This window comes from Oryctolagus cuniculus, chromosome 7 (assembly GCF_051225735.1).
Source record: "Oryctolagus cuniculus isolate XC-2025 breed Fujian yellow rabbit chromosome 7, ASM5122573v1, whole genome shotgun sequence".
Classification (NCBI taxonomy): Eukaryota; Metazoa; Chordata; class Mammalia; order Lagomorpha; family Leporidae; genus Oryctolagus; species Oryctolagus cuniculus.
In genome coordinates this window covers 133,808,272-133,820,951 of record NC_142873.1, presented here as the reverse complement: position 1 = coordinate 133,820,951, position 12,680 = coordinate 133,808,272, and the positions used below count along the sequence as shown (strand labels likewise).

The 12,680-nt window shown below is 44.7% G+C and overlaps 1 protein-coding gene across 15 annotated transcripts in view; it reads right to left on the bottom strand.

The window, feature by feature from the left end:
* Nucleotides 1-3,052: 3,052 nt before the first annotated feature.
* TRIT1 (tRNA isopentenyltransferase 1) overlaps nucleotides 3,053-12,680 on the bottom strand; it is a 59,759-nt gene continuing 50,131 nt past the window's right edge. For 5 of the 15 annotated variants that reach the window (XM_089300930.1, XM_017346427.4, XM_089300929.1 and 2 more), the window contains 6 exons: nucleotides 12,126-12,237; nucleotides 11,684-11,796; nucleotides 11,377-11,454; nucleotides 6,341-6,450; nucleotides 5,911-6,028; nucleotides 3,053-3,888 (listed from right to left, as the gene is read on the bottom strand). In XM_089300930.1, the coding sequence (XP_089157056.1) occupies nucleotides 3,719-3,888; nucleotides 5,911-6,028; nucleotides 6,341-6,450; nucleotides 11,377-11,454; nucleotides 11,684-11,796; nucleotides 12,126-12,237 (701 nt within the window). In that variant the 3' untranslated portion in view covers nucleotides 3,053-3,718. Of the gene's footprint in view, nucleotides 3,889-5,475; nucleotides 5,637-5,910; nucleotides 6,029-6,340; nucleotides 6,451-11,376; nucleotides 11,455-11,683; nucleotides 11,797-12,125; nucleotides 12,309-12,680 lie in introns of those variants that run through there. The other 10 variants (XM_089300927.1, XM_089300937.1, XM_089300934.1 and 7 more) reach the window with 10 other exon arrangements.

Sequence of the window (12,680 nt, the reverse complement as noted above, 5' to 3'; positions counted from 1 at the left end):
AACAGGAGCAGTGGACTCGCCCACAGTGCCTTGAACTTAGCAAGCACTTCAAAGATATCAGGTACTTTGATTGTGTGTGTGTGTGTGTGTGTGTGTGTATCAATCATGCTTTCCAATTGTCTTAGACTGCAATGATTCTTATGAGAAGCTACTGCTCCAGGTACTTCAGATAGAAGGAATAGACTTTCTGAGGTAGGGTTGCTGCAACTAGTTTTTCCTGCTTGTCCACTGAAATTTCTATATTTAGCAATTTGGGTGAAGAACATCTCCAAGCCCAAGGCCCCTCACTAAAAAGATCCAGCTCAACACAGCACTGAACAGCTCGAGTCTCCAGCCCTCGCCTCACCTCCAGCTCTGCCACTCCTGGCTGGAGGGCCTTGCTCTCCCAGTTGGGTAACTCAATGGAACAGCATCTCCCCCCAGGGCTGTGTGACAAAGTGCCTGACAATGCTGGGCTCATAGCAAATACACATCTCCACTCCTAGCGGGGAAATGTAGCTTTCCACCGTTAGCTCTTAGGGAATAAACTCACTGCGAAAATTATATCACATAGAAAACAAAATGCAGTAGATACAAAGATGATTTCTTCTTTGATCAGAACATAAATTGGGGCCGGCACTATGGCATAGCAGGTAAAGCCACCACCTGCAGTGCTGGCATCCCATATGGGCACCGGTTCAAGTCTGGCTGCTCCACTTCCAATCCAGCTCTCTGCTATGGCCTGGGAAAGCAGATGGCCCAAATCCTGAGGCCTCTGCACCCATGTGGGAATACCCGGAGGAAGCTCCTGGATCTTGGCTTCGGACTGGTGCAGCTCTGGCCATTGCAGCCAACTGGGGAATGAACCAATGCATGGAAGACCTCTCTGCCTCTCCTCTCTCTGTGTTAACTCTGATTTTCAAATAAATAAATAAATCTTTAAAAAAAAAACCATAAATTTATTTTTGAGTCAAATCAGTCAAAGTGGGGGATGAAGCTCTGTAATTCCATAGCTTTAAAAAGTCAATCAAGAGGCCGGCACTGTGGTGTAACAGGTTAAAGCCCTGTTCTGCAGTGCTGGCATCCCATATGGGTGCTGATTCAAGTCCTGGCTGCTCCACTTCTGATCCAGCTCTCTGCTACTGCCTGGAAAAGCAGTGGAAGATGGCCCAAGTTCGGGGCTCTTGCACCCGCGTGGAAGACCTGGAGGAAGCTCCTGGCTCCTGACTTTGGATCAGCCCAGCTCCAGCCATTGCAGCCATCTGGGGAGTGAAACAGCGGATGGAAGACCTCTCTCTTTCTGCCTCTGCCTCTCTGTAACTCTGCCTTTCAAATAAATAAATCTTAAAAAAAAAAAAAAAAAGTCAATCAAGTTATAGTTCTTTCTCTCGGCCTCCTCTGTGTCATTTTGTATGTACACGGGAACACCTGAGAATTGCTTTTTAAGGTCCAACAGAAATGTTCTTTCTTCCATGATCCCTCCCTCTCCCCTCTAAACTAAAAATTTACACAGCTCTTTAAAATAACATTCTGCCTGGCTTTTTAAAAGCTGGCAATGTTGTGGTGGTACGGCCTATTAGGCTGCCACCTGATGCCGGCATCCCATATGGGAACTGGTTCAAGTGCTCTACTTCCGATCCAGCTCTGGCTAAGTCCACCTGGGAAAGCAATGAAAATGGCCCAAACACTTGGGCTCCTGCTCCATGTGTGGAGACCCAGATGCAATTCCAGGTTCCTGGCTTCAGCTTGGCCCAGCCCTGCTGTTGTGGTCATCTGGGGGGTGAGTCAGTGGATGGAAGCTCTTTCTCTAACTCTGCCTTTCAAATAAATACTTTTAAAAATTATTAATTTCCTTTATTTATTATTTAAAAGGCAGTGAGAGTCAGAGATAGAGACAGAGATCTTCCACCTACTGGTTCTCTACCCTAACACCCAAAACAGCCAGGACTGAGCCAGACCAATACTAGGATGCTAGAACTCCATCTGGGTCTCCCATTTGAGTGTCAAGGAACCAAGTACATGCGCCATCACCTATGGCCTCCAACAATGAGCATTAGCAGGAAGCTAATGAGCATTAGCAGGACTTCCCAGGAAGTCCTGGGAAGACCCAGGACTCAAACCAGGCACTCTGATATGGAATGTGGCTATCCCATCCCAAACAGCTCTTTAACTGCTGCACCAAATGTCTGCCCCCATGCAAATTTTATGACCTTCAGTATTCTACCATCTAGACTGGTTGTTTGTGTATACATAAGTCTACTTTGCAAGTCCCTGAAAACAAGTTGCACAGCTCATGCATCTCTGTTTTTTTGTTTTTAAAGATTTATTCATTTATTTATTTCAAAGGCAGAGATATGGAAAGAATCTTCCACCTGCTGGTTCACTCCCCAAATGGCTGCAACAGATTGGGCTGGGCCAGCCCCAAGCCAGGAGCCAGGAGCTTCCATTGGGTCTTCCATGCAGGTGCAGAGGCCCAAGCATTTGGGCCATCTTCTACTGCTTTCCCAGGCCATAGCAGAGAGCTGGATTGAAGTGGAGCAGCCAGGACTCGAACTGCTGCCCATAAGAGATGTCAGCATTGCAGGCAGCAGCCTAACCTACTATACCACAGAGCCAGCCCTTCTAGCCTGTATCCACTAGCCTAGTCCAGTAGATTCTGAATAAAAAATCTGAGTGGGAAATTATTACATAATGAGCACTGAGTTTCTGTTTTCAGTGATGAAAAGGTTTTGAAAATAACAGTGATGACTTACAGTGTTGTGAATGTATCAATGCTGTGAATTACAAGTGCAAAATGTTTAATTTCATGTTACATATAAATAAATATTTATATAATATTGCTGGCAGCTCCGGTCATTCCAGAAAGAGGATTTCAACTAGAAATAACAAATCTACAAAAAGAGTCTGTCTGGATGTTTTCTAGGAATACAAATGCTCAGCAAACACCTGCTACACAAGTGAAGACAGCATGATCTATGAAGGTCAAATCTGTTGAAAAGTTACCACGTTAATAAAAGCATATTGTATATAAACGATATGTGAACATACCTATCTTTTTAAGCATCAAAAAGGCTCCTGCAGACTTTTTCTTTATTTAACTTTCAGCAAGAATATGGATTTATAACTCAATAGAGAGACACCAGTGATAGTGTCTTACCACAAAGGAGCAGCTCAACACATTTCAAAGTCTTTAGATTTCAAGTTCCATGTCCCACACCTTGATCTGATCCTTGCTCTCAGGAATTCCAAGAACTATCTGTGTTCACTTGATCACTTCACAGGGGCTGGTTCTTTCCTGCAATTCACTCAGATCCAGACCTCCTGATTTGCAGCTCACAATACTTCAGTCATCTACAAAAGCATCTGGACATGAGATATTTTTAGCTGGCGTCCGGAACAAAAAAACTTCTTTTAAGGGATATAGTGAATGCTGGTATTCACTATTTAAGAGATTCACAAGTATAAAAATGTACAATCTGTGCCTTTCTTTAAACCTATAAGGTTCAAAGGAAAAAAAAAATCCCTCTGGAAATACGTCACTGCCAGACACATCAGCCACACAAGGAGCTCACGAGGTCTGCCACTCCCATTTCAGAGAACAGTTCACAGCCACAACACTAAATGAAATAAAATGGCGGGGGCTTTGTGCATAGCACTCCTCAGCCCAGAATAGGAGAGAAGGCCCCGCCCTCCTGAATGGGGTCTCCACCACCTTTACCAAGGTTACTGAATATGTCTCTTATGTGCTGCATATCAGCTCTGCATCATTCTGCCCTGGGCACCCCTTCTCTTTAAGTTCTCTGTCACAATCAGGGGAGATACTCTGACTTTCTCTGGTGTTGACAGCATTTGATTCCAACCTTCTTTTTTTCTTCAGTTGATGCAAGTGGGATTTGGATTTTATATGAGCTGATAAGACAAAAAAAAAAAAAATCAAGTCAATCAAATAAAATTAGGATTTTCTAGGATTAATTCTAAAAATAAACACAATTAACTACACAATCCTTTTCTTTAACAATAAATAACTGTGTCAACAGGCACACCGGTATGGCTGTTTGGTTTATTACAATAGTTAGCTAGCAAACTAGAGTAAGCGACCATGTTTCAAGTGCGCCCTGCTACCTGCCTCATCTCCTTTACACTTCTCCAGGTTTAGAGAGGTCTTACACCTTGTGTCCAGCGTCCCACAGCAGGTGTACTTGTTTGGTTAGATCTTCAGCTCCTTGGAAAGAGATCCCACTTTCCAGAATCAGGTCTCTATAGTGCAGGGCTTCCTGTTTCAGATGCATTTCAAATTCTTGTGTGTACTGCAGGACAGATGCCATGTTGTACCTCACATTGCAGTACCCAGTCCTACAAATGCCAGGAATATGACTGCCTGTTCCACTTCTTCCCTGATCTCACGGGTGGTCCTGCCTCACCACCCCCCCAACCTGTGTCAGATTAGCCATTTGAAGGACTGACCCACAAGGCTCCCAATCTCCCTACATGCTGCCCCAGTCAGTCAGGTGCAATAAAGCTGAAAGGCCACTGCTGTCTGATAGCAAGTGTCTGCCTCTCACCCCAAGGCGGTCCCCCTCCCCGTCTAACTCATATAGGCGATCTCATCTGGGAATACCTAAAGAAATAGATGACTAGACTAAATTCTCTTTTACTCATATTTAAAGGATCATTTTTAAGGGGCTAGAAGCAAGAATAAGTAAGGAAAAGGTTAGAAGTCAAAGAAAAGTTTACTTGGGAGAAAAATCGGCTTTGTTCTCCAGCTAGCGCCTAAGGCAGAAACGGAGCTCTGGCCCGGCTCTCCCTGGCAGCAGGCGAGGGGAGCGAGGACTGGACAGATGGCACTATAGAAGGGCTCACACAGGCAGCGCGTACAACGGCTCACACATGCTGCTGCTCTGAGCTCTCCCTGAAGGACATTCGACAAATCGAACCACTAAGTTTCCTTTAGAAAAAACAATCAAACACTCTCTTTCTCTTCCCCTTTCATCATTATAAACCAGCGACAATCGAGGCTTCTTCTGCTGGCTGGGCAATCACAGCCGTCCCCAGTCTGACAATGGAGTTCATTTTGCCTGGGTTACCAGTTAGTAGACCTAATCATTCCATTGGCTGTACTTCTCTGAGAATTCCATGCAATGCAGAACTCTGAACAGAAGGATTCCAGCCACTGCGTAAACTATAAACCCTACTGTGCCTAAAATGAGTGAATCTCACACATGTTTCTAAATATGATGTAAATTCAAGGCTTGGGGAAGAAACCCTTTGGGACTTGATTGGGTGACGACAGAAATCTGACGGTGGAGTACAATGCAGCTATGGCAGAAGCTGAGCACAGGCCTGGGCCTGGAGTGGCACCACTCTGTCCACATATATGTCTGACAGGCTGCTCTCACAGTTTGCTTTAACAGCCTTCCATCACAGTTGGTGCAACTCCCACCATTTCAACCTAGTACTTGAAAAATCACAAGAAGATAATACTTTTGAAGGCCGTACCGAGAAGGAGTAACTGCACGTCCTGCTCCCTCCCAGCTATGCTTCGGCTTCTCTGGGATGAACTGCCTGGTTTTCCTCAAAAGCCTCACTCACCCCCACTGAGTGAAAACATGAAAGGTCAAGAAACTCCTCCAAGGCAAGATCACGAAGTCAACGGAGCTCTAGAAAGTCAACAGTATAAAAAATTCTCAGTATAAAACTTGTATTCTAGCTGAAGCTAGAGGGCATACGATCTTCCTTCGAATTTCAGAATAGAGACGACTCCCCAACGATTTGGGAAAGCCTCCGAGGAATTTAAGCACAGACTCTTAGAATAATCTGGCTGTCCCTTTGTAAGTAAGCAGACTGCAGAATTCAGTCTTTCAAAGATCTTAAATTTCAGGAAGTCAATGTGACATCTGCACGGCTTTCCTCATGCCCTTCCTCATACGCTACCTGCCCATTCGCGGTCCCCAATGATAATGCGATCACAGCAGTCACACATATGATAGCTCCTCTTGTTCTCATTTTCATCGTAGGGCATCTTTATTGGAGTGGCTGCAGGCTTGTGGCCCTAAAAGAACAAGGAGGGTGGGGAGGTATCTGAGTGAACAAATTTTAAGTATAACTTTCTGATATTAAGGGGAGTGGGATTCAAGATTCCTTTTTCTCATCCAACAGAACAGGTGAGTTGTGAACAGATTTTAAGAACAACCTTTTTAAATGTAAAAGCAGAAATACAGCCGTTATGGATCTAAAAGCAGCCAGCCCTTCTGCCTTATTCTATGGAAAATAAGGCTTGCTTCCCCAACATAGCAATAAAGGTGTCAGCTAAGGAAAGTGCTCTGAAAATCAGACAACAGACGGTATGATAATTAATAATCACCTGGATGAAACTTTGCACTATTTCAAGAGCAGGTTCCAGAACAGACTCTTCCCACTTGGAGACGTCAGATACCTCTAAGCCATACACTGGTGGGACACTAGGACCAGGTCCTAATGATGACAAAGAAAAGTTGTGAGAGGTCAGCTTACAAAACCCAACCTATTCTCCTCTCAGGACTCCAAAAATCCTCAAGGGAAACACACAGTGTCCAAGGAATAAACATTCAGACCATGCTATTCATTCTAATGACAAACATGAACCACAATCCAAGAAAGACCTAAAAAGCAGCCAGTAAATCCAACTGTAAAATCCAGAAACTCAAATGCAGCATCTTCCAGATCAGTCAGGAAGCCAGAATAGAGCAACAACAACTCAGGTGACAACTGTGTGGGCTAACACATAAAGATGACACATCTGAGCCCTGAGGCCAGGGCTGTGGTGTGGAAGATTAAATCTCAGCTTATAGTGCTGGCATTCCACATGGGTGCCGGTTTGAGTCCCAGCTGCTCCACTTCTGATCCAACTCCCTGCTAATAGCCTGGGAAAGCAGTGGAAGAAGACCCAACTGCTTGGGCCCCTGCACCCATGTGGGAGACTCAGATGAAGCTCCTGGCTCCTGGCTTTGGCCTGGCTCAGCCCTAGCCATTGTGACCATTTGGGGAATGAACCAGCAGCTGGAAGACTCTCTCTCTCCCTCCTTTCTTTCTCTGCCTTTCAAATAAATAAATCTTAAAAAAAAAAAAAAAAAAAAGATAACACATCACAAGAGGAAAAACACTAACATTTTTAGATAGGTGCCCATTCTTAGTTCTACCTTATAGTAAGGTCACTCTGTGGCCAGAGAGCTCACAGCTTTCTTTAGGAACAGACTAGTCTCAGGCTTGCATCCCTAATCTGAAAATCCAAAACCCAGAATGCTATGAGAGCTGAAATGCTCCAAAATCTGAAACAATCTGAGCACTGATGTGATACCACAAGTGGAAAATTTTACAACTGACCGCATGCAATAGGTCATAGTTAAAATGCAGGTGCAGGGGCTGGCACTGTGGCACAGTATACTTGGCTGCCACCTGTGACATCAGCATCCCAAATAAGTGCTGAGTTCCACTTCGAAACCAGCTCCCTGCTAATGCACTTGGGAAAGCAGAAAAAGATGGCCCAAGTGCTTGGCCCACTATCACCCAGGTGGGAGACATGGCTATGAGAAGTTCCTGGCTCATGGCTTTGGCCTGGCTCAGCCTGGACATTTGAAAAGTGAATCAGCAGAGCATGGTCTTTCTTTTCTCTCTTTATCTCTCCCTTCCTCTCTTTGTAACGCTGTCTTTCAAATAAATAAAATGCAGGTACATGGAAATATTATATAAAACTAGCTTCATGCTATATGTGCAAGATTAAGTATATAAAACACAAATGAATTTCATGTTTAGACTTGGGCCCCATCCCTAAGATATCTCATTACGTACACACAAATAACCCAAGATCCAAAAAACTCCAAAATGGCAAAAATTTCTGATCTGAAGCATTACAGATAAGAGACATTCAGTGTGTATCCCTTTAGTTATCCTAGCATTCATGATACTCCTTGGCAGCATGCCAAAAAAATCATGGGCTGGGATCAACATACCAAATTGCTGCTTGAATCCAAGAACTAAAAAGCCTTGGAGATGATCAAGCTGAAGCACTTCTTTTAAGAACTAGATCTCTGGGCTGGCATTGTAGCATAGCAGATTAAGCCTCCACCTACAGTGCCAGCACCCCATTAGGGTATAGGTTCAAGGCCCTGCTGCTCCACTTCCAATCCAGCCTCCTGCTAGTGTGCCTGGGAAAGCAGCAGAGAATGGCCCAAGTGCTTGGGCCCCTGTTTGCACACGGGAGATTTGGATGAAGCTCCTGGCTTCAGCCTGGCCCAGCCCTGGCCATAGCAGCCATTTGGTGAGTGAACCAACAGATGAAAGATTTTCTCTCTGTCTGTCTCTCCTTATCTCTCTGGAAGTCTGCCTTTCAAATAAGAAATAAATAAATCTTAAAAAAAAAAAAAAAAAAAAAACAAAAAAAACACCTCAATCTAGAGGAGTATTCAAGAAGCACCCTGTGGTAAACACTTTGGAATGGAAACGAGCCTGGAGGTAGCAGAACACTTCACCTTCTCAACCAACAACACTGCAAGAGCTCAGTCCCTTCGGGTAGCTGACCCAGCCTACAAACACACTCCATCCCCTTCATGGCTAGGTTAAGTCAGTTGCCTAAAGGCAAAGAGCATCGCCCATGGACAAAACATCAAAGGCATCAGGATGCCAACGGCTGGCAGGTGCTGGCCTTTTGATTGTGCCAACCACAAATAAGATTCTTCATAGACTGGACTGGGCTGCACCTGCCACCACAAGGAAAGGTGAGACTAGGAGAGTGCAGGCGGCACCCACAGCACACCTGGCCTTGGCTAAGCTCTGCACCTGTTTCCAGGCCACTCTACATTTTCCTTTCTCCTCTAAGCCCTTTGTTGGGCTTCTGTGCCCTGTCTAAGCACCTTTCAACAAGTTCTCGGCTCCCAGCTGCTATTTCTGGCTCAGGTCCAAGGCCAAGCTGGGGTGGGGAAGTCCCTCTGGCTCCTTGCCAGAACCATATCCCAGCAGATCGGCGCTGGCCAATCACATGCAGTTCCTGATTTACAGGGCAGCTGTGCCTTTCACTGTAGTACCAGGACTGTGCCGGCAGACACCCGAGGAATAGGCATATGACACTGTGCCCCCACCCCACCCCAGCTCAGACATGGGGGAGTTACTGTGGTTTGACCACAGTAGGAACTTCCAAATTATTACAAAAAAAGTCTTTTGTTATAGACTTTTTGTCAGACTTGGGAAGAAGAGAAGATGCATTAGAAATCTGTAGTATTGAACTTCAGCTGCTACTCAGACTTCTAACAGGACATGCCGGGAAAAGAGGGCTTTGAAGAAAAAAAACATAAAGAGACTCTTGGCACCAGAATCCCAGTAGAGAGCTGACACGGGGGAGTTGGAGACAACTAGCACAGCCATGAGTGGTGGCACCACAGATCAGGGTGAAAGGAGGCAGTGAGGAGGGGGGTAGGCTTCAGTTGGCCCTATCTGTAACCGAAAGCAGAAGTCTACTGGAAAAAAGGTAAATATGGGATGATCCAGAGGTAGACTTACAAAATAGCCACAAGATAAAATTGGAATTTCATTTAAATTCATCTTTCAGCTCATAACCAAACAATTTCTTATCCAATGCAAATACTAATTATGTTTAGCTGACATAGATATGGAAACAGGAAGAGCAGTATAAAGCAAAGAGTATGGACTTTGGGGCCAGCCTTTTTTCACTCTCTAATGCCTAGTAACTGGGATTTAGAAGTTAGTTAACTTATGTAGGCCTTCACTTTCTTATTTAAAATAACACCTACCTTGAAGGTTAAATAAAAAGTCTATATAGCACCAAATTCAGTGCCAAAGACACAGCACATAGTCAGTGAATTCCACTCCCTTAACTAAACTTTCAGTTAAAGCAAACTCAAACACCATGTATCTGGAGATGCTGGGAAAAGTGGTAAAGGTTTGTTTTTTTATATTGCTCATCTCATCTAAAACCATGATAATTAAGAAAGCGCACTGACAGAAACCTGACTCCTCTTCAGGTACAAAATGAAAGTTCCAGGGGCCAGCATGGTGGTGCAGCAGGTTAAGCCACCTGTGATGCTGGCATCACATACTGAAGCCCCAGTTCAAGTCCCAGCTGTTCCACTTCTGATCCAGTTCCCTGTTAATGGGCCTGGGAAGGCAGTGGATGACAGCCAAAGGACTTGCACCCTTGCCAATCATATAGGAGACCAAGATAGATAAGAGTTCAGCCCTGGCTGTGGCAGTCATCTGGGGCGTGAACCAGAGGACAGACAATCTATGTGTCTGTCTATCTTCCTTTCTGTCCCTCTGCCTTTCAAATAAATAAATAAATCTGTAAAAAAAAAAAAAAAAAAAAAAAAAAAAACTGGCGTTCCAGTCAGCCTGAAACACTGCTCTGCTAAGATACTGACTGTTGTGTCACTCTTAACTTGTCTGCGGCCAGTCCCCATCTGGTCAAGAAGTAAAACAGACTCAATGGAAACTTGATTTTTTTTTTTTTACCTAAGATATGAAAAGAAAATATTCTTTTTTCTTTTCTTTCTCTCTCTTTTTTTTTTTTTTTTTTTTTTTGACAGGCAGAGTGGACAGTGAGAGAGAGAGACAGAGAGAAAGGTCTTCCTTTTGCTGTTGGTTCACCCTCCAATGGCCGCTGCGGCTGGGGCGCTGCGGCTGGCGCACCACACTGATCCGATGGCAGGAGCCAGGTACTTATCCTGGTCTCCCATGGGGTGCAGGGCCCAAGCACTTGGGCCATCCTCCACTACACTCCCTGGCCACAGAGAGCTGGCCTGGAAGAGGGGCAACCGGGACAGAATCCGGCGCCCCGACCGGGACTAGAACCCGGTGTGCCGGCGCCGCAAGGCGGAGGATTAGCCTAGTGAGCTGCGGCACCGGCCCAAGAAAATATTCTTGAATAATCACTTATGCAAGAGACCTTCCCCAAGTCAGGTCCAAAATCTTAGAACAGGCTCAGAAACCAAAGTGCATTTTCTGGGTGAGCTGAGAACTAGTCTACTGAAAACAAATCTGGGGGCTGGCACTGTGGCGCAGCAGGTTAATGCTCTGGCCTGCAGCACTGGCATCCCATATGGGCGCCAGTTCAAGACCCAGCTGCTCCACTTCCAATCCAGCTCTCTGCTATGGCCTGGGAAAGTAGTGGAGGATGGCCCAAGTCCTTAGGCCCCTGCACCCATGTGGGAGACCCGGAAGAAGCTCCTGGCTCCTGGCCTTGGATCGGCGCAGCTCCAGCCTTTGTGGCAAATTGGGGAGTGAACCAGTAGATGGAAGACCTCTCTCTCTGTCTCTGCCTCTCCTCTCTATATAACTCTGACTTTCAAATAAATAAATAATTTTTTTTTTAAAAGAAAACAAATCTGGGGGTAGGAAAAAAATGAGACTTACTGCTCAAAAAGCGGTTTTTAATCCATCGGTTTTGCTTCCGAGCATATCTCTTAGTTACTTGTTTCAGAGCCTCAATACCTGAAAGATATGGCGGATAAAAGAACATCCAGGTAATCACTTCTGACCCTGCAAGAGGCAGCCCCACCCCGCCCAGGAGAAAAAGTCAGTACACTTAGACATGCTGGATCAAAGTCTCAATTCTGAGCAGAGGGCTACTTGGAACTCTTCCAGCCTCAGTACTTTCTCAGACCATACCAGCAAGGTATTCTGTCACCCCAGGATGTCCAAGACTAGGAGGAATTCACACCTTTCTTTAGAAGCTGGTTACTAGTCTCTGGTGTGCATTTTCCCTCAGTGATCAGGTACTCGTGAAACTCCTTGAAGCCAATTGACTGGAAGATACCATGTTGATAGTCCTGGCTGGGAACAGGAGAGCATCAACGGATGAGCCATTGCTTCTGAAAGCTAGCAGGGGCCTGGAGATGATCTAGCTGAGCCATTTCATTTCAGAGATGAGAGAACTAAGATCCTGAGCAGTTACTGACTCTGAAATTCTCCTCTACCCTCCCCGCCAGGTCCCAGGTTACTTCCTCAAAAAGTAACTCCTCAGGAATGTCTGAAAGATTAGAAAACTGCAACTGTAATAAGTATACCAAACCTCCTTCCACCAAGGCACATAAATAAGTAGATGTGAAGCCAACCACAGGCAAGGGATGGAGAGCAGGTCAGGGTAGCAGCCAAATCCTCACCTATCTTCTGAAACATTCTTCTGATTATAGCGTCTGTGAAAATCTCTTAGTTCCTCCAACAGTCCAGCAGCAAGCATGTCGTCCACCCTCTTATCCAAGCGCTCATCTAGAACTTGAATCAAATTAGTTCATCAACCAACAAGTTGTGGGTGCCTGCTATATATTTCATGGTGAATGAACAGCCTGCCAAAAAGCAAATTTGTTCAAATGGAAGAAAATATTTGGACTTCAAAGATTACATAATTCATATTAAATTTACACACATTAAGACTGAAACTCCAAATAAAAATAGCCAGAATGAAGCACATACATAAGAAAGAGAGCTTACAATTACAGCTACTATGAAGGACAAATAGTTTATTCTTGCATAGAATATATGTTTCAGAGGTGGCTGAGAGTCCCTTGATCTACCTCTCTACTTTTTTCATTATATTTGTTACTTTAACTTTGTGTAATTTTCTACCTAAGAACTTCTTCCTCGGACAAGAATAAGGAATTTTAATTTAAAGCCATCCTAGTTGTATTTTCAACTATAGAACTCGACAAAACAGCAAA